The following is a 22,236-nucleotide window of genomic DNA, read 5'->3' as shown; positions in this document are numbered from 1 at the left end:
TAGGCCTCCGGGACGCACACTCATCAGACGAAACGCGGAATAGCTTCCACTTGACGCCTGTCTTCTGTGTGGTCGTGGTATTTCACCGGGCGAGCCGGGACAATTCGTGCGAACATGTTAAAGCGGGCTCTACCACTGTTAAACTGTCCTTATTTTTGTTCTAATGTTTTCTTTTATATGATCTTAGGAAGTAGATAAGATTTTAAGTTATTCAATCATGCTTAACCCAGTTAAGTCATTTGAACTAAGAAACTTTGCATCTTGAAACGGAAGTACGCGTCACTAAACCTAACTTATCTTTATATCTTAATTACTTTACGATGTGTTAAGCACTTACGTTCTTATCGCGATAACTTAAGCATAAATATCATTAGGGTTCTTTTGTTAATAGACTTACTCATCAGTAGGGGTACCCACTGAGGGTCTCAGAGACTACCCTAAGTGATGTGACTAGGTCATAGTGAATGCTGGTCCAGTGCGTCACTTCACACATATCTTTGACATTCACAGATATATGCAGCATCACGATGTTTCCGTTCCACGAAGAACATTGGCACATAGGGGGATTCCAACTTAAGACCAGCAGACACGTCAAGTCAAGAATTCTAACAAATTTTTTTTCGCGTTAAAAAGTAGCCTATGTTCTTTCTCAAGTTGCAGACAATCTGTGTAAATTACAATTGGTTCAGTAGTTTTTACGTGAAAGGACACACAGAGATACTTTCGTATTTATAATTTCTTACTCATTAATTAACCTTATTCTTAATGTATAAAATAAAAAATTATACTAAATATGTTATATTAAAAATAGAGCACCCAAGGCTGCGGAGTCCCATGACTCAAACTACCAGTGGTCAGGGCTGCAGAGACAGGAACCTTCTCACGATGCGTGCGGTTTCTAAGATAACTGCCTTTTGTATCACGCCCTTAATCCAACTGTTTAGCGATATCTTCTTGAGATGTTGATTGTAGCTCTTCGCTATCAATAATATTAGTAAAGATTGTCAAAAACGTCTTTGCTAATTCAGTCTTAAAGTGCTAGGTTCGATGTAACATTTTGACCTTGTCTACTTGATTACAACACAATAGACCTATGTCCGGCACGTTTGATCTTAAGGAGTATTGTTGTCATGTGATAGTGGAAACAGACAGACATTCAGTATACAATAGATATAAAGAACTGTGTGTTGGTCAGAAAATACTTATCTATAGACATCGCTAGCTGTCGCTTGCGACTCTTTCCACGCGGAATTGAAGGACTTAACAGGCTATGCGTTCTTCCAGACTATGTTCTACATCTATGTCAAATTTCATCGAGATCTATGTAGCCGTTTAGGAGATACTTTTTAGCAAACATCCATAAAAACATTCGCATATTAGTAACATTCAAGTATCAAACATTTGGTTGGTTTTTGAGGTTAATTATAACGATATAAAATTACAAGAAAATAACAGATTTTAATACAAATAAATTGTCTTTAATGTTATTTTTTACACTGCGATATATTGAATATGAATTTTATGTTTGTAATATTAATTTATTATTTAAAAGCTATCTTACTAATATAAATACGAATATTTAGATGGATGTTTGTTAGAAGATATCTCCAGAACAAATGCACGGATCTCACTGAAATTTGAAACAGATATAGAACAAATAAATGAAAAAGTTTTATCCTATGTTGTTAGTGTGAAGGAAAACATCGTGATGCTGCACATATCTGAGAAAGTCAAAGATATGTGTGAAGTCAACCCGCACTTGGCCAGCGTGGTTGACTATGACCTAGTCACTTAATTTAGGGTAGGCTCCGAGCCCCTCGGTGGGGACGTATAGTGATCTGATGATGATGATGAAATGCAAAAGTTTAGATAAATGAACGGTTGGATATTTACTAGAAAGTATCTCTAGAACTCAATGAATCTTGATGAAATTTGTCATAGATGTAGTACATAGTCTAGAAAACAGACTACTAATTAAGTTTTTTCTAATTCCTGGTGGTGTTGCAGGCAGCTAGTGTTATTAGCAAGCATTTTTTTCTCTTATGGCGATATTTAGGTACGTGTATCTTTTTTCAGTCTGGCAACACAACTGCAATCAATCTTACAATGTGTTTGATAAGTTAACAATAGTGTGTGAGGACGATTCATCTTAACGGTCACAGCTAATCTAATTGGCGAGTTGATTTATTGTGTACTGTAAAGTTAGAGATTTTATTATATAGCAGATGATATACTCTGTGGTCAGAGGACATGAAAACGAAGAAATATTTATAAAGTTGACAAGGTATTAGATATGTACAGCGCCTCTTATCAGGCGTAAAATACAACGACAATACTTAAGTAACAGTGGTAGAGCCCGCTTTAACATCTTCGCACGAATTGTCCCGACTCGCCCGGTGAAATACCACGACCACACAGAAGACAGGCGTCAAGTGGAAGCTATTCCGCGTCTCGTCTGATGAGTGTGCGTCCCGGAGGACTCATTTAGTCCTTTTTTGTAGTCAAAGAGCAAGCTAATAAGCAAAGAATATTAGATCATAGTTGTCCAGCACGGATACAGTTCTCCACACAAGTACACAATTAACTGCCGGCCGCCCGGCAATCGGGTTAGCGTGTATATTGTACACTCGTGTACACAATGCATTTCTATCTTACTAATATTATAAATGCGAGATGTTAAGATAGATTTCTTTAAGAAGGTAAATCCGGAACGGCTGTGTGGAATCTCGCTGATATTGGAATGCCTATATATCGAGAAAAAAATATTCCATACACACGATGTATACTCGCAACAGAAAATATTTTTTAAAACTTTTGTCTGTTCGCAAAGCCACATTAGTTCCGGATAATCTTCGGAACAGGTGTACTGATTTTGACGGGACTTGAACTAGAAGGTAGCTGATGTCAGCAAGAAGTCGCGCGCTACCGCAATTAAGTTAATATAATTGTTTTTTGTATGTTTACTTAAGTTATAAATATTTTAATACTGTTATACTAAATAGATGCCCAGTGAGAGAATATACGTAGTATAAAATTCTCCATTAATCGATTGTTTAAATAATCATTATTTTATTCAATAAGCATATTGTGCGCGACTGTACCGCACAAGGGCCGCGCGTGGCGACTGTCACTCTGTGTTACCGCGTTCCCCTGCACCCCGACACAATTACTGCGACAATTTGTGTCGGCGCGCATCTGACTGCACCGACATAAAATACATATAGGACTATCCTATGTCCTATTATAGGTATTTTATGTGTAACACAGTTAAATAATTAACGTAGCTTTATTTTGTATCCAATATAGAATTGACAGAGTTTAAGGCTCTTCGTACATCGGACGTTCAGACGTACGGATTTCCGATTGATTGAACATCAAAGCGATTTGAGTCATTGATCCTCTACTACGACTACATAAAATTCGAACCTGTAATTATCAAGCCGTCAAGTGTAACCACTGAGTCAGGGATGTGTTTAGTATAAGATTCCACGTCACAGCTGCGTTTTCAAGTGCTAGGGCTGTAACAATGGCCGGGAATCGAATTCGCACTCGTAACAAAGGGCAACAACTACTCGACACTAGGGTACTACATCTTTAGACTTTAATTGGTGAATAATTTACCCGCATTCTTTAGTTTTTAAATAACATCCGAGATTATAATTTTACTACTAAAATTAGTTGCCAGTTTACTTGCTTTTTGTCACTACTTTTTTTTTAAATTATGAGATGGCACACAAACAAGACACCTAAAGCGACCGTTGCCCATAGACGTCTGCAATTGCAGATGCCTACCTTTAGGAGACGCACAGAAAGAGATTTTCCCTTTATATTCGTTCTCTTTATCAAATCCGTTTCCTAACATTTCCTAATAAGAACACTGTTAGTCGTAAGAGGAGTAAAATGAGTCCTCTGGCACACACACTTACCAGACTGTACGTGGAACTGCTGCCACTTGACGCGTGTTGTGTGGTCATGGTATTGCAGTAGACAAGGGTCATTCGTATAACAGATGTTCTACCTGTAATAATTAAACAAAATTGTGGGTTACTTATGCATATTTTTTTTTCCTTATTTCTACGGCTTAACTCAACACTTTTTTATATTACGGGTAGTTGTACCACCATAGTTAAACACCTAGAAATCTAAATAAGTAATTAAAACAAGACGTTTCAAAAGAAAGCTTCTGTATTATAGCAAACGCCGCGGGACATGACCATTCTTAGAATGACAAGTGAGCCATTTTCTGTAGAAGCGTGACAAACAGACAAAACATTCTTTTGTCTTGTCACCTGCTGCGTGTCGGATTTCATAATGTGACGTAAGCGTTTTGTTTATAAACTGACGAAATATACTATTATACTTCTTATTTCTACGGATAAGTCATTTTTGATTCAGGGGAATACGGATCGGATCACCTCGCTCAAAATCGGGGTCAAGCAGTTTCCGTTATAGGTCAGAATGGACCGAATTTAACCGCGAAAAAACATAACCGTAATCATTAGTAGTAGACACCAGCAAAATACATCTGTTGCAAAAATACCACGACCACACAGAAGACACTCCTCAAGTGGAAGCAATTTTAATATAGTCTAATGAGTAAGTGTACCGGAAGCCTAATTTTAGAGTTTTCTCTTCCCACCCTTAAATTATTAGAAAAGAATGGGAAGTGGAAGTGTATTTGACAGAAGACGCATAAGAAGGGGAAATATTCATTTTCAATGCGATTAAAGGTAGACAATGCATCGGCCTAGGGGCAACGGTCGTTTCTTTTCGGCGTACCTAAGTCGCAGCTTGCTTGCTTGCTATTAATTAATATAAAAAATTACCTTACTCATTAGTCTACTATTACTTCTATCGAGAAAGTATAATATAATATTACGAAGTTTCTTTATATATCTCGTTTATCATTATCGACATTTAAAGAAAAACTCCATCACTGTACGTTTAAAGTTGACAGTTCTCAAAAAGTGTAGCCAACAAAAAGAAACAAAGATTGAAAGAGGGTACCAACATAAAATTTTAATGATCCTAAAAAAATGTTTAGTTTATGACTTTTTGGGTTCTGTAGATATTTAGTAACATTTTAATATGATTTTAGTTCATTAATCTTATTACCGAAAGTTTAGATGTATGGATGGATGGATGTTTGTTTGTAGGTATCTCCAGAACGGCTGGATGGTTCTCTGCAATTTGGCATACATGTAGAACAGTATGGAAGAACACATAGGCTTCTTAAGTTTTTACATTAATTTCGCGCGGACGACCGTTAGATATATTAACGGTCGTTTGAAAAAAACAAAGAAAGAAATTAAAATTATAAATATTTGTAAAGCATTAATAGAAAGTCATCGTTAAAATACTCACGAAATAAACCGTGATATATTTCCTAAATGTATTCACTTTTTCTCCTAACAACAAAATAATTGTTTTTAATAATTTTCCCGCCAAACCCTGCCTCTAGTTTGGACGTAGTGACAAAAGCGCGCGAGGTGTGAATCCCACTTTGACAGCTCGACAATGCCCATTCTGACAGCTGAATGGCTCTTTTTAAAAACACAAAGGCAAAGGTAGGCAGCCCGTTCGGCTTATTGTTTTTTTTTAATTTAAATTTTACGTCTTAAGCGTGGGATGTTTATTATTTTTTTTTATATTTTTCAATTAAGAAGCTGTAGTGTTGTGATTTTTTATATAATATTTTAATACTGCTTGACTTTGTGGTTTGGTTAAAATTATTAAAAAAATACGCTAGGTTCTTTATAAAAAAAATTGACTAATATTATAAATGCGAATGTTTAGATGGATGTTTGTTAAAAAGTGTCACCAGAACGTCTGTACGGATCTGTCTGAAACTTGGCATAGATGTAGAACAAAGTCTGGAAGAACACATAGGCTACTAAATAAATTTTTTTTTAATAACGCTGATAAAGTCACAGGCGACAGGCAGTACATAAATAAAAATGATACATCCTAAAATATTTAATATTTTATTTAAATGCCGCAGATGGCCTATTACATATAACTCTAAAAGCATACGCGACCTTTCCTTTGTAATAACGATAAAGTATAGCAAAGTACATTAGTGTTCCAGAAACTGAAGTCATGACCCGGGAAGGAATTTACTTATCTTACCTTAATGCACCCGGGATGTTTCTGGCATGTGTAACCGACTTTTAATTCACTAGCAACGAGTCCCGGGAACGCTCGGCTTTTTTGGCTCAAAGGGCATATTGTCAAATAATATCTTTCAAATAAAAAGCGATTATCATCTGTCAAATAACATATAAAACCTACATGGAAATAGAAAATGACATCTGTCCTTATCCCTCTTGGTATAGTGCGTCTATTTAAAATAGATTAGTCTGACAACTGACGCTTATAAAGTATCGAATTAATGACGTATGAGGATTAATGTTGTACTTAATGGACGTTTGTCTTGTGTCGAACTATCGAGAATCGGTCTTGTTATAAAATTAATCCAACAAATGGGTACTGTGATTTAGGTATTTTATAACTTATTAAATTTATTGTAGTTATTTAGCTATGTATCGCACAATTAATTAAAAAAAAATCTTTTTTGTGCGTCAACACTTTTTGATTTAATGTCTTATTTCTTTATGTTTTTATGAAGGATTAAGTAGGAATAGAAAGAAACAAATTTATTTATTTTGTAATTTAAAAACAATAATGCCGAAATTCTCGATTGCAACTTCTATCTAGAAGTACTAACGAAAATTATAAAAAAATCTAAATCGATTTTACTCAACCCATATTTAGTAAATTGTCACATACATTTTGTTATTAAAATTTCCCGCGCAATTCTATTTTCACCTATATTTTTCTTAATTTAAACGTCAAAGATTCGCAGAGGCCAGTATTCCACGTCGCTAATATCTCGGTGTGTTTTTTTTATTTGCACATTTATTCTACCTTCTTACTGTGAAGGAAAACGTTGTGATGCAACCTGCACATATCAGCAAAGAAATTTCAAAGATATATGTGAATTCTCGTAAGATAAAAGATGGCGATGCAGCCATCCGTCACGTTCCGTCTCCCGAAATTCACGATTGCGGGGATACGTTTGGCCAACCCGAACGGAGGACCATGGTTGCCTACCCCTCTTGGTAAAAGGCGTGAGATATGTTTGTGTCTATATTAAACAGATTAGTAAAAAATTATGATTGGCAATTATCTCGTCGTCCATTTTGTTCAACAGGAAGGAGTTTGGTGACATTCTCGAAGTATTATCTAATCAAACCCAATCAGTCTTGATTAAGAATTGTTCATTTGATTGTAGCAATTGACCACCAAGTATACTAACATAAGGACTGCTGTACACGGACAATCAATAACGGCAGTTCACTGGTAGTACGGGACGACCATTTGCAGGCTCTAATGTTTTAAGATTTCCTATTCTTTATAAAATATCTCCAGAACGGTTTTATGAATCAGGATGAAATTTAGTCTAGATTTAAACGGTCATATTGTCTGAAAGAATTCATTGACTGTTATGATCATGAAAATGATAAACGTTCCCGTGGATTTTTTTTTCTTACTAAAATTATAAATGCGAATGTTTAGATGGATGTTTGTTAGAAGATATCTCCAGAACGGTTGAATGGATCTCGCTGAAATTTGACATACATATAGAACATAGTCTGGAAGAACTAAATATGTTTATTACGTATGGAGACGCGGGCGGTAGGCAGTATTAATATGTTATAAACTCGATTACTCTATAACGGTTCAACATATCTTATTGACATTTGGGACAGGTGTAGACCATAGATTTGACAGTTGTTTTTTTCTGGCCGGTGTTTTCCAGCATTAACTTAATTAAGAATAAATGTTGATAGAAAATTTATACATATTGTTGTTTTAAAATTGTATTTTAACGAAAATAATCGAACTTAGGACTGTTTTGGTTGTGTATTACTAAGATATGATGTCATTGTTTAATATAATTGGTACCGAAGCGTCTGTGATACATCCAATTGACCTCAAAGTGTGAATGTAACCTATAATTCTTGATCGAAGATGACACGTTGAAAGTATTGCTCAGTTTATGTTTCTTTATTGTGCTTAAGGGTAGGTACACATCTTGACTGTTGACTTAACGGTTCATTTTATAAATGTCATCATCATCATCAGCTCACGATACGTCCCCACTGAGAGGCTTGGAGCCTACTCTAAGTTAAGGGTGATTAGGCCATAGTCAACCACGCTGGCCAAGTGCGGGTTGACTTCACACATATCTTTGAATTTCTCAGATATGTGCAGTATCACGATGTTTTCCTTCACCGTAAGAATATAGGATAAATGTACATATGTAAATCGGAATTCGAAAAACGAATTGGTACATGGCGGGATTCGAACCCAAGACCTGCAGATTGCAAGTTAAGTGCTTGACTCCTGAGCTACCGACGCTCCTTCGCACGCACGCATAAATGTAGTAGACTGTAAAAATATTTTTATTCAAAGGATATGTGGTAGAGACCAAATCGATTCGTTTACCCTATCTTTATATGCTATAATTCGAAGTATTCCATGGCCGCCATTTTGGCGCTGATTTCAATGGTATTTGAAACTTGAATAAGCCGACAGTAACTTCGACTGATGCTTTTAAGAACAACAAGTTTTAAATGGAAATATTATTCTCTGAAACCCACAGTAAGGGTTGCTTTTGTTTCCAGATGACCTAATTGCTGGTGTGAGGATGCGAGGTGCGGTGCTAAGCGTGCTTTGCGCGTTGAGCGCGGTGCTGCTGGTGCCGGGGATAGCTGCGGTGGGTGCAGGGTCGTGCCCCTGGGCATGCGCGTGCCGGCCCGGCGCGCTCGACTGCGCGCATCGTGGTCTGCTGCACGCGCCCAGGCGACTGCCCAGTGACGCGCATCGATTGTAAGTGATGTTTGAAATCAAGCGAGTATCTTTTTTATGATCGTGTCAATAGTCTAGAATCTATTTTGATTCTAATTTGTTTTTAATTTCTCACCTTATGGATTGTCTATTTTTACAACAAAATGATATTCGATGTCTGCCTTTAAAAATATTGGATACATAATCATTTACATAAATGTAAACCTTATGTCTATGATCATAAAGTAGAAAACGGAACGTACGAAGTGTCCAATTCCCGTGGGATGTTCGGTAATACATTTTACACTATACGGAGGTATGACGTCACTAACAATATTCCCGCGTAATTTACAAAAAAAGAACACGCTTTTGTATCGACTATCAAATAATTGACGTCAACATAAAAGATGAAACAAGCTCTTTTTATCCTTAACACAATGCAAAAGAGTCTATATTTGATTAACGTTGATTTAATAGAATCCCGAACTAGTGTGGTACATTGTACAATTTATAACAATTTCGTCGCGTCAAAAGTCAAGCGATTATGTACTTTATTTTGAAAGTACCAAAGCTTTTATTTAATTAAAGTAGTTTAGCATTTTCGGGGCAAACTGTTTTTCGTTTTTATCAATCGATTTTGTACTTCAATCCTATTTGCTACTAGGTTGATTTTTGTACATGGATAGTTTCAATAGGGATCCTTTGCGGTGGCAATTTCTTTTCATTTTCCACAGGGGACATGTTACGCCAAAGGTTTCGGTTGTAGAGTTTATAATAACATGGAGCGACCGATGCACAAATTAAGAAAAAAAAACTTTGTCAAATGATAGTGTTTTTATACAATTATTCGTTTAGTATGACCATATATTTTTTTTATTAAAGACCTAAAAAAAACTTTTAACAAATGACTAGATTTTTATTACTACAAAAAGAAACATGTATGGATTTTAATGTCTATAATAATTTTCGAATTGTAAAGTCCTTTCTACTTAACATATCTCTGTGGGTACGAGGGAGGGTAAGCCGCAAATATCAAGTGATATCACACAATTACTCCGTCCCTTTGTGCCATAAACGTTTTCTTATGAACACTATAACATTTTTGAAATAATGAAACAGATATTGTATCTTCAAAGAAAATTTTGTTTCTCCACTTTTCCGTGCAAGTGTACTTATATTACATTGAAAAAGATTACTATTCTATTTATTTATATACATAGAAGATTTTTCAAAGTTTAGGAAAGATAGAAAAATAAAATTAAAAAATCTTTTATATGAAAAATCAATTGAGTAGTTTTTGAGTTTATTTTGAACAAACAAACAAAGTTATTCCTTATAATAATAGCATTACTGGCTAATAAATAATTCTAATATTAAAAACAATATCAGTTTAGTAGTTTTTGAGTTTTTTCAAAACTTCATCATCATCAGCTCACTATATGTCCCCACCGAGAGGCTCCGAGCCTACAAGCCTTTCAAAACTTCATCTCTGTATTACTATTAAACAAAGCCAGTGTAAATAAACCTTGTAAGCTAACAATGAGTTAGGCTTGATGCCTTTTAATACCTAGATTATTCAGATTACCCGCAGCACCCTATAAACTACCCCTATCCGTATTACATTCCAACCCTCTTTATTATGCGTGAACAGTTGATCGAATACTAAACTTATATAGATTAATAACTTTGTAACAGAAATAGATGTTTTATGGTAGAAAAGTTTGATTTTTAGTTCTAAATTATTGGTTTTGTTTCCATAATCTTTCTTAAAGCTGTCAATTTTTTCCGCAGTGACGCAATTAGTTTTCTGATTATCGAATTGTTGTATTATTATAATATTTTGGAAATATATTGATTTCTAAATTATGACAATTTTAATTCCTTTATATAAATAAAATCGCCTTTTGGTGTCTTTCTTTTACAAAATGAAAAACTCAAATACTACTAAACTACAGTTTCACTACGGCTTTATATAATGTTCAATTTTTTCTATCAATTAGTTGAACTAAAATTGAGTATGGAAAACAAAAACTGAAATAACCAGGATTGACAACGAAGGAGTAAAAAAAAAACCAAGACGAATTGAAAAATTTTTCGGTTTTGAAGTCGGCTAAATATAGTCAAGAAATAGGCGACATATAAACATTGAATCATGAAAATACTAGTCTTACGAATATTAAAAATGAAAATGTTTAGATGTTGGGATGGTTGGATGTGTCTTTGAAGGTATAGATAGAACGGCTGAAAAGATCTCGATGAAATTTGACATACATATAGAGTCTGGAAGAACACATAGGTTACTAATTAAATTTTTCAAATTCCACGCGAACGGAGTCGCGGGCGAAAGCTTATTCATGAGAAATACTCAAGAAATATATATAAAATGTAAAACTTGTTAGTTTATATAGTAACAAAGTTGCCAGCACCAAAATACAAGGTTTACAAATGTTTGAGTTTCGCGGCACAAAGGAGCGTTGTTGGGCTTTTCTTTCTCTTCCCGAGGGAAAACGAATTTACACGCCGAGAGTAATGACATAGAGTAATACACGGTAGAGACTATGTTTTGTCTATTTAAAATCTTACTAATATTATAAATGCTAATGATTAGATGGATGCTTGTTCGAAGGTATCTCCAGAATGGCTAAAGGGATCGAACTTAAATTAGGCATACTTGTAGAACATAGTCTGGAAGAACACATAGGCTACTAAGTTCTTTAATAATTATTCGCGGACAGATTCGCGGGCGATAGCTAGTTGTTTTAATATTAAAAAGATACTTTATGATGTTTTCGTATGATCATTTCGTTTTCTTTTTCAATATTTAAGTAGATGATAGATTATTTGTAAGAATGTTTTTAAGGAAATACGAGAGTTTCTCCTCGAATGACATTAATTTCGTCACAAAACTTTCGTATCTATTAACTTTTATTTAGTTCTTTGTTTTTTTTTTACTATAACTTGATCATTATTTTTACCCTTGTTTAATTCCGATCCCTCTGTGGTGTAGTTGGTCTGCGCTGAAATATGTTTATGCTAACAAGTACTGGGCTTACAAAAGCTCTGATTTAGCTTCCAGTAACGAAGCAGCCGACAAAGCATTTAGTTACACTAAAGACTTCTATTTAAACTTTCAACGGAATTTCATTCCCTCGCTTTAATTTAATACTATGAATCCCTTTGTAAATGCACTACGATATTACCATCCCTTTCACACCCTTTGAAAAGAACAAAGATAGCAATATTCACTCGTAATAAACTCATATAAAAATTGTATTTAAAGATATGGATGACAATTATATTCTCAACTTACCCCTTCTGGTTACATGCGTGAGTTTATATTGATATTCGTCATAAAATGGGTGTCAGGACTGTCCCAATATATAAACATGGTTACCCTACTCGCCCGCGGCGCCTCTCGCGGAAGCAAAATGCGCATCACCAGGGGAGCGAAACTTCCCTACGATCTATCACTAAAGGCGACAACGTTACGGAATTTTTCCTACACATATTGGATTCCAACGTTCAAGAATTCAAGTATTTTTATCGTGTAAACTAAAAGGCTTGATTTTGAAGAGACATTAAATTCGTATTCAGACTATGAGTAATCTATTAAGTATTTATTTTTAATGTATAGGCATGTTGTCAAATGTCTTATTTTCTCAATCTTTTCATCTAAAATATAATTTAAAGTCGAATAGTCATCAGCTCACTATACGTCCCCACTGAGGGGCTCGGAGCCTATGACTCAGTGACTAGGGTCTAGTCACTAGACCGTGGTCAACCACCTGGCCCGGTGCGCATAAACTTCACATATTCTTTGAATTTCTTAGTTTTATGTTATTTTTTTAATGATTTGAAACACATTTAACAGTGGTAGAGCGAGCTTTAACATCTTCGCACGAATTGTCCCGTCTCGCCTGGTGAAATACCACGACCACACAGAAGACAGGCGAGAAGTGGAAGCAATTCCTTGTTTCGTCTGATGAGTGTGCGTCCCGGAGGCCTAATTTAGTCCTCTTTCACTTCCCACCCTTTTTCTTATAAGAAAAGGATGGGAAGTGGAAGTAGACTTTCCGGATGAGAGGATGCATGGGAAGGGAAATTTTTTTCTTTCTGTGCATCCTCTCCTCCGTCGATTACAGGTAGGCAACGCATATGCATTTGCGTATGTCTATGGGCAACGGTCACTTAGCGATTTCAGGTGGCCGCTCGCACGTTTGCAACCTTATGATTTATAAAAAAAACATAGTAGTTAACTAAACGCTATAAAATCTAAATTGCCCAAATAAACTGCAAATTTAGTACAAACGACTCAAACACAGCGGCAATTAATCAAAAGCTGTACAATTTCACGCGCATCAGGCGAGTGGATTTAAAAAAAGCGCTTGCGTACGCCATTTCTGTGGTTCAACGACTACCCTCCCGAGTAGGGTGACTATGATATTTCAAATATTCGGTTATACCTATTTACTTTAATTTGCGAGCTATTGCTGTTCACGTTGTTATAAAATGGAAAAAATCTATCTTTTGTATGTATGTAACGAATAAATTCAAAAACTAATCGACCGATTTTAAAAATTCTATCACCATTAGAATGCAAAATTAAAACCTTAAAACATAGACTATATTTATTTTTATTAAATGTTTACATTTTTATTAAAAAACAATCATGTATATAACCATAACATACTGTATTGTCCATAAAAGTTGGATAATATAAAGTTAAGACCAAAGCTCCGATATACGGCGTAAATCGAGCCGCGAAAAAAGTTGGCATAGCAAATTGGAAATCCGTGGTCAGAGATCGACTGAGATGGAAAAGAAGAAGAGAAAAACCTAAAGTTACGTTTTTAAGATTTTACGTTTTTGACTTATTGTTTTCTTTATTTCATATAATTTAAATTTTCTGGTTTTAAATATTAAACCGGGACTGTCCTAATTGATTCTACGTCACCCTACACCGCAGGCGTCCTGCAGGAAAACGACTAGAAAACTCTAATTGATATAAATACGCTACCTGAGAGGGTCTGAGATTAGAGATCCGCAAAGAAATGGTTGAATGGAAAAATTTGTAACATTAAATAATTGTAGATTAAAATACAAAAGTATATTTTTGATTCAAATTACATATTTTTATTGACCATATGTTGGATAGTTCGTAATAACTATTGACGATTTTGAACTTGTAAGAAGTAAATAATGCTTTATTTTATATATTAACAATCTTATTAATATTATAAATTAGCTGTCGCCCGCGACTCCGTCCGCGTGGATATATATAAAAAAACTTAATTAGTGTAGTCCACCCATCCATCCATCCACATCACATCCATCTAAACATTTGCATTTATAATATTAGTAAGTTAAATCAATAGTATCCTATGTCCGTCTCCTGGCTCTAAGCTAGCTCCTCACCAATTTTCAGGCATATCGGTAAAGTCGTTCTCGAGTTATAAATAGTGTAACTAACACGACTTTCTTTTATATATAAGAACGTTTAGATGGATGTTTGTTTAAATTTATCTATAGAAAAGCTCAATCAATCTTGATGAAATTTGGCATAGATGTAGAACATAGTCTGGAAGAACACATAGATTACTAATTATATTTTTAATTCCGCGCAAACGCAGTGATGTGTAAATCTGCTAAAAACCTTTTTTCGTCTTAAAAATGTAGATCGACAATCTAATCAAAACTTAAATAAATAGGTTATTATTATACTATATATATATATATATTTCTACAAAGAATACTACTAAGAAGTTATTTGTACGAATAACAAATAATTTTCTACGGAACCCAACGTCTATACTACGGTACACACTTAAAGAGTTTTTCCATTAAATTGTATAAAAACGGCGCAAAAGTGCCGCCTCGCAAACGAATGAATTTACTGGATTCAGTTTATTTTTACAACGTTTTTAAACTGAATACTAATTGCTTAAAATTGTCTGAAATTTAGTCAAATAACTAATAACAAATAATTAACCAGCTATGATTTATTAAAAAAAAGAACAATGACAATCTGTCAATCTTATCATCATCAGCTCACTATAGGTCCCCCACTGAGGATCTCTGAGTCTACCCTAAGTTAACTATGTGATAGTGAATGCTGGTCCAGTGCGTCACTTCACACATATCTTTGACATTCACAGATATGTGCAGCATCAACATGTTTTCCTTCACAGTAAGAACAAAGGATAAATGTACATATGAAAAATATATTGTTACATGACGGGATTCGAACCAAGACCTGTTTACAAGTCAAGTGCGGTCTTCAATCTAACCTTCGCTATAACGGGCAATAAGTCACCAGTAAATCATGAACTCCGAAAGTTTATAATACAACACGTCATATAAGTGAAATCATTTTCATTTGTAGAATGTTTAAAATTTGTCCAGACAAATTATAAATGGACCGAAGTTCGTGATTTAGATGTGACATGTTTAAACGATGTTAATCTTCACCAAATATTTCAATTGCGTTTAATGGGCTATTAAGTTTATTTAATATTCAATTTGTCTCCATCGCCTGGCGCTTGGCACCTGGCACCTGGTTGGCACTTGGCTCCTGGCGAGGTGCCAGCGCGCAATGCGGCTCGTTAGGAGACATTTTTTATATATGTGCTGACACCGTAATATATTGCTGGGAATATGTACGAAATAAAGATAATTTCAAACTTAAAATATAGCTAAAATTTATTTTTATTCTGTGACAATTAAAAAAACAAAACACTGAAGATTTTACTAATATTATAAATGAGAATGTTTAAATGGATGTTTGTCAGAAGATATCGCCAGAACACAGTCTGGAAGAACATATAGACTACTTAAGTTTTTGTTTATTACGCACGAACGGAGTCGCGGGCGACTATTAGTTCGTATATATAAAAAACAATTGGTAATTAACCTTAATTTAGATTAAGTTTTGATATTACTTAAGTAATATAGTAAGTGTATATAGATAGTGATTCGTTTATTTGTGGGCGTAATAAAAGATTAGAGCTAAACAATATGAATGCGCGTGCGCGGAACATTCGCAATTTGTTAGCTCGAGACAGAAATAAACTCATTACACGGACAATTGCGAGTGGGTAGGTATACCAGTTAAAGAATTGAATCCGCTTACAATTAAGAATCGAATATCGTATTATCATAAGAGCATGTACGTTGCTACGATATTTTGATTTTATTAAATTATAGCTGTTGCCTGCGACTCCGTCTGCGCTTAATAAAAAAAAGTAGAGTGAATAGGCACTTACTAAGCTAGCGCGTACCATCTTTCGACCAAATCTCCACTTCACCAGGTGGGATCGTGGTCAAGCGCTAGCTTATAAAATGTAAAAAAAAAAGGTAGTCAATGTGTTCTTCCAGACTATATTCTACAAGTTAGCTGAATTTCATCAGATTCCGTTCATCTGTTCCGGAGATACCTTCTAATAAACATCCATCTAAATATTCGCATTTATATTAGAAAGATGAGTCTTAAATTATTTTTTGATGTTGGTAGGAAATAAATTTCCCCGACTACAACTGTAAGCTTAACAAATTGTACTGTACATAAACATATATAAAACTAATCGTCCACGTCTTCGAAAGCTCAGAAGAATAAGTAGCCTACAAGATAAATAAGCACAAGTTATCTTCCAGTTAATCTCTCGTTAAAATCGATTCACCCATTCCGTAGAATACCCGGAACAAATGAAACTTACGGACAGACATACAGATAAATATATATAAGTAATAAAAGTATTCCATTATCTGCATAGCTAACTATAAGTAAATATTATAAATGCGAATGTTTAGATGGATGTTTGTTTGAATATATCTTCAGAACAGCTGAACGGATCTTGAGGAAATTTGTCATAAATATAAAACACAGTCCCGAAGAACACATAAGACATTAAGTTTTTTTTTAATTGCGCACGGACGGAGTTGCGGACAACAACTAGTATCATACATATAAGAAATATGTTTTTTTTTCAAAATTACAAACACTGAAATTTTATTATGCATAGAATTATATAGGAATGGCAATTTTATCTTTGTGTTACTACAAATCAAGTTTAAAACTACGTTGGACATGTAACTTAATGATTACTTGATAATAACTTAAGTAGGGAACTTGTTAACACGTATTATTTGTTAAAGTAAAGTATTTATGTGAAAATTTAACACGTATTTGGTAATATTTAGCGGAGAACGTATCGCTTTCACTAAAGTAAATTCTATCCGGTTTTCATATAAGTGAAAATAAGAAAAAGTTAATTTTTTTTAACTAAACAAAGACATCATTAACCTGCCCTTATCCCTACAGAGACACAATACTCAACAAAGTACTGTTCTTTTATTCTGAGTGCGTTTCCGAAACTAAAATCCCAGTTTAAAATGTTATCTCTGGTTTGTCAAATGAAAGGGATGATGTTTTTTTAATTCAGAGATTTTGGTCTCGGAAACCCACGGTAAATGGATATATACATACATTACTAAATAAAAAACTTTCTTCTAAAAACTTCCGAAACATGTTTGAATAGGGTCAAAAAAAGGTCTTTCCTTTCCCATCCTTTTCTTATAAGGAAATCTGACGCATAAGAAGGAGAAATATTATTTTTCTGTCCCCTCCTCCGTCGATTAAAGGTAGGCAATGCATCTGCAATTGCGTATGTCTATGGCTAGCGATCGCTTCGCTATTTTAAAGCCAGGTATCCGTTTGCTCGTTTGCCACCTTATGATATTTAAAACTAACGGTTGTATCTTTTGATTGGGTTAGCTTAGAAGTTTTATTTTTTCACAGCACCTAGCGACCGCAGAACTGAACATTTGATATAAATTCCAGCTTGATACCTTCACGCGTTTTTGAGAAAAAGGGTCTTGACAGACAGACGGACGGACAACAAAGTGATATAAGGGTTCCGTTTTTTTCCTTTCGTGGTACGGATACCCTAAAAAGATAAGCAAATATATTTACTGTTTAAAAACAGTCCGTCCTATATTCGTTTGGCATTGTATTTGGTTGACGTCACGGAGTTTCCATTGCACTTATTTGTAGCAATTGCACGGCGCCTGTCAGCTGTATTTAGCAATGAGTCAGTTTGATGCAAGACACGAAGACGCCTCTTGGATAGTTAGACAATTACGAATAACTTAAACGGTTTTAATTTAACTTAATCTGTTTATTTATGTCTATTAATAAACCAAGTAATCTTACTTTAATAAATGCGAATGTTTAGATGGATGTTTGTTAGAAGGTATCTCCGGAAACGCTGCGTGGATCTTGATGAAATTTGTCATAGATTTAGAACATAGTCTGGAAGAACACATAGATTACTAATCAAGTTTTTTTAATGCCACGCGGATGAAGCCGCGGGCGACAGTATTGTTATACAAGGGAAAAAAACGTTTAAACGAAAAATAAACACATTGTTTTCAAATCTTCGGATTTGGTTAGTAAAATTTCGTTTCGAATTAATACAAAATTTCTCAACATAAAAACCTTTTTTTATCGCATATTTTGCATATAGTATTTATTATAGTATGTCGCATTGCGAAGCTAAACTGAGCCCCGCCTATACTGTGTGGCCCGCGGCAGACACGATCCCTAACATAGATTATAACATGTCAAATAGAAGTGACATTAGGTACTAAGTACATTTTAAATTATTATAGCATTTTAGACGTTGTTGTGTAGCATTTGATTGGAATGTTATTTTAATTGATTTTGCTAAATGTTTAATTTTAAATTCATTTTTTTTATTAGCAGATTTTTTTGTAAATTTACTAATATTTCTTTTTACCATTCCAACTAAGCTCTATGCTTGTGCTTATGGTTTACGACAATAGTCGAATGGCGGAATTCGAACCGTCGATCTCATGATCGGGAATCCGCACCTTTAACTATTAGGCTATTGACGCTAATTGTATAATATAAAGACAAGCAACTTTCGTTTCTCAGATAGTAGATTTTAAAAGAGAATATTATCGATGCTTTAGTTATAAAATTCTCTCCTAACACATATATTTTTAATTAGTATGTATATAAATGCAATGCTTGTAGTCACAAAACAAACTATATCCGATCTTTGTAAACTACTCTTTGACGTATAAAAAGAGCAAACTTATAGGTTATAAAACAGAATGACCAGTACATAAATTGTTTGCAAGCTGTTCGTTGCAATGTCCCTAGGAATTGTGGCTTAATGTAGACCTTAGTGCATTTATTTCATATATTTTATAGCCTAAGAACACCCGGGGCTTTTACGATGTCAGATTGAAAAGAAATTAATTAATTTACTTTGTTTTTCAAACTGTATCTTTTATTTAAAAAAAAATAAGTCTATGTGTTCTTCCAGACCATAGTCTGTCCTATATGTATGCCAAATTTCATTAAGATCCGTTTAGCTGTTCTGGAGATACCTTCTAACAAACATCCATCTAAACCAGTGGTTCCCAAACTTATTTTGTCTATTGCCCACTTTAAGAATAAATATTTTTAACGCCCTCATATTTTCACATATTTAAAAACCACTATAACTTCAAATTAAATTAATTAATTATTGTGACCTATATATGTATATTAACGGAGAATTGTAAAGGAAACTTTTACTATAACCCGCAACTTGAGACCTGCAGCGCCCGCAAGGGGGCGTTATCGCACACTTTGGGAAAGACTGATCGAAACATTCGCATTTATAATATTAGTAAGATTTAGGAACAATTACGACGAAATTATATTAATAGTGACATCTGTAAAAATAATCATAGATTAAAAATTAACTTTGAACTGTCAGATAAATAAAGTTACAAAGTCTGTCGTGTATTTAACTTATATCCTTCGTTCAATTACTTGATAAAAGAAATATTTTAAGTATAACCAGTGTTGTAGGTTACATATGAATTAAAAATTTCGGTGGAATGTCCTTTAAAATAAAAATAGAAGTTCTAATTTACTCCATTATTACGAGCAAATTTATCATATAATATTTTCTTTAAGATTTACATAAAATTAACTTATAATACAACAAACTACTTATGACTAAGATGAACTAAATTCATGTATGTATTTAATTTAATGACATAAAGAGAAATACAAAAAAAACGTAAAAAATGTTTTAAAGATTTCTACTTTTTAATATCTTTTTTTTTGGATGAGATCACTTTTTAAGACACAAGTCCATAATCTTTGTTTATTTATTAAAATTATTGTCACCCTACACATAAGAATAGAATCTGGAGTGCGTACATCTGTACAGCATCTTTGAGTGTAGTACGTGGGCACTGAATGCCCTCTGTCGGTAGCTCAGTACGTGATGTTACTACATTGAAGGGGATTAACACAAGTTATAATAAACTGGGATTTATTGCTTTATTGTTAGAGGATATTACTAACAGTAGAGGGCTTTTTAGGCGAGGAGCTACGTCTTTATTCGTTGGTTTCCAAGACGAAAATCTCTGTATAACATATCATCATCCCTAACATAACAGACTTTTTGAAAACAGGCGTGAAGTGGAAGCAATTCCGCGTTTCGTCTGATGAGTGTGCGTCCCGGAGGCCTAATTTAGTCCTCTTTCTCTTACCACCCTTTTCTTTAATAAGGAAAGGATGGCAAGTGGAAGTGGACTTTCCGGATGAGAGGATGCATGGAAAGGGAAAATATTTTCTTTCTGTACATCCTCTCCTCCGTCGATTAAAGGTAGACAACGCATATGCAATTGCGTATGTCTATGAGCAACGGTCACTTCGCTACTTCAGCGATTTCAGGTGACCGCTCGCTCGTTTGCCGCCTTATGATATGAAAAAAATACTAGACAGAGATGACAATATGTTTTAAACGGAGATTTTCGTCTCAGAAACCAATGGTAAATGATCAATTTTAATGAAAGAATACCAATACTTGGTCATCTGACATCGTTAAAGAGCGAACCATTTAACCAGTTAACCATTTATACTTGTATCAGCATTGAATCGATTCGTGAGCCGCGACCAGCCGTAAACTGCAGTGACTCGCAGTTGTTCGAAACGCAAATCATAACTGCAAGTACTAATTGAGCTGAGCTGAGTACTGATTCACTCAACTGATCTGCAAGTCATGCATTTGTGTTGAGTTACAAATTATTTAATACAACTATTTAAATGGATTGGCATTTAATTGAAGTGTTTTTGATTTCGATTTAAAGCAAAACTTAGCAAAAGAATTGCGTTTTTTCCTAGCCTGACTTGTATTCGAGTTATTTGAAGACATAAATGTTAATAGAGTCGGCAACTAAAAGTAAATGTAAGAGTTAATTAACCCAATGTTTACTATATAAAGTCGGCGTGTCTGTACGTTGCGAGCTGCACGACTCTCGTAATGATCCGCCACGAATACGACGGACCAATTAAAACTTGTCCGATGAGCGTAGTTGCACCATATTCAATTGTATAGACAGGACATTCCCTGCAGTTATGCAATGATTAAAATTTATGAAACCAACTACTGTTGTAACTTTTTACGACCTTTAGTTAATATTAATATTACATTAAACTAACACTGTGTAATAGCTGCATTTACAAAAATAAACGACAATTAGTGCAAGAATATTAAATACAGCACAAAATAAGTGATCACCATTATCTTAAGGCTAAGTTTTAGTCTTATCTCAATAAATATAAAATACTGTGTCTTAAGGACCGTAAGTTCTTACATTTACGAAACAATCATAAAGCTTTTTCTCTTATTTTCTTTGTAAAAAAAGAGAATATTCTACGTGCAAGATTCGATATTTCAATCATTCGTATTATCAGTACTTGTCCCAGACAATCTGATGTTATGGTGACCCTACAGTCGTCCGAATTACGAGTTGTGCCGCAATCAAAGCTCAAGGGGCAAGATAATCGACTCTTTATAGCGGGGAATGTACAGGATTGATTGAAATTAATGTTTAATTACATTACAAAACATCGAATAGATATGTTGAAAGTAAATCTACACATGGACGCACGCATTGTCGTTAATTCGTCGCTAAGTGAAGACTTCATACAATATTATAGTGTAGATTCAATTCAAATATAATTGCAGAAGTAAAGAAGCACCTAAGTGATCACTGAACAACTCTGATTATGTTTTATCGTTTGTACAAAATTTATAGCTTATTGTCAAGGTCACGCGTTATATCGTGTTATTATTATGGTCATAATGACAATTTCATTTATAAATCGACATTAAACACTTCCTTAGTTACCATTTGACTCTGAGTATAACAGAATATATGTATGAACGTTAAATATGTTGAATCAATTATATATTACTTCTCAAAGTTGACATCTCAATTGAATAAGGCTTCAGGATATGTTCGGTCAATGACCCGACCCAATTCCCTCGATATTATGTGTATTACGAAGATTTT

The 22,236-nt window shown here is 34.4% G+C and overlaps 1 protein-coding gene across 3 annotated transcripts in view; it reads left to right on the top strand.

The window, feature by feature from the left end:
* Positions 1 to 22,236, top strand: part of sli (slit guidance ligand) — an 82,612-nt gene that overhangs the window by 25,594 nt on the left and 34,782 nt on the right. For all 3 annotated transcript variants that reach the window (XM_013310023.1, XM_013310018.1, XM_013310010.1), the window contains exon 2: positions 8,691 to 8,895. In XM_013310023.1, the coding sequence (XP_013165477.1) occupies positions 8,714 to 8,895 (182 nt within the window). In that variant the 5' untranslated portion in view covers positions 8,691 to 8,713. The remainder of the gene's footprint in view (positions 1 to 8,690; positions 8,896 to 22,236) is intronic.

The sequence above is a fragment of the Papilio xuthus genome, unplaced genomic scaffold, assembly GCF_000836235.2.
Source record: "Papilio xuthus unplaced genomic scaffold, Pxut_1.1 DF829660.1, whole genome shotgun sequence".
Classification (NCBI taxonomy): domain Eukaryota; kingdom Metazoa; phylum Arthropoda; class Insecta; order Lepidoptera; family Papilionidae; genus Papilio; species Papilio xuthus.
This window is presented reverse-complemented; position numbering and strand designations above follow the sequence as displayed.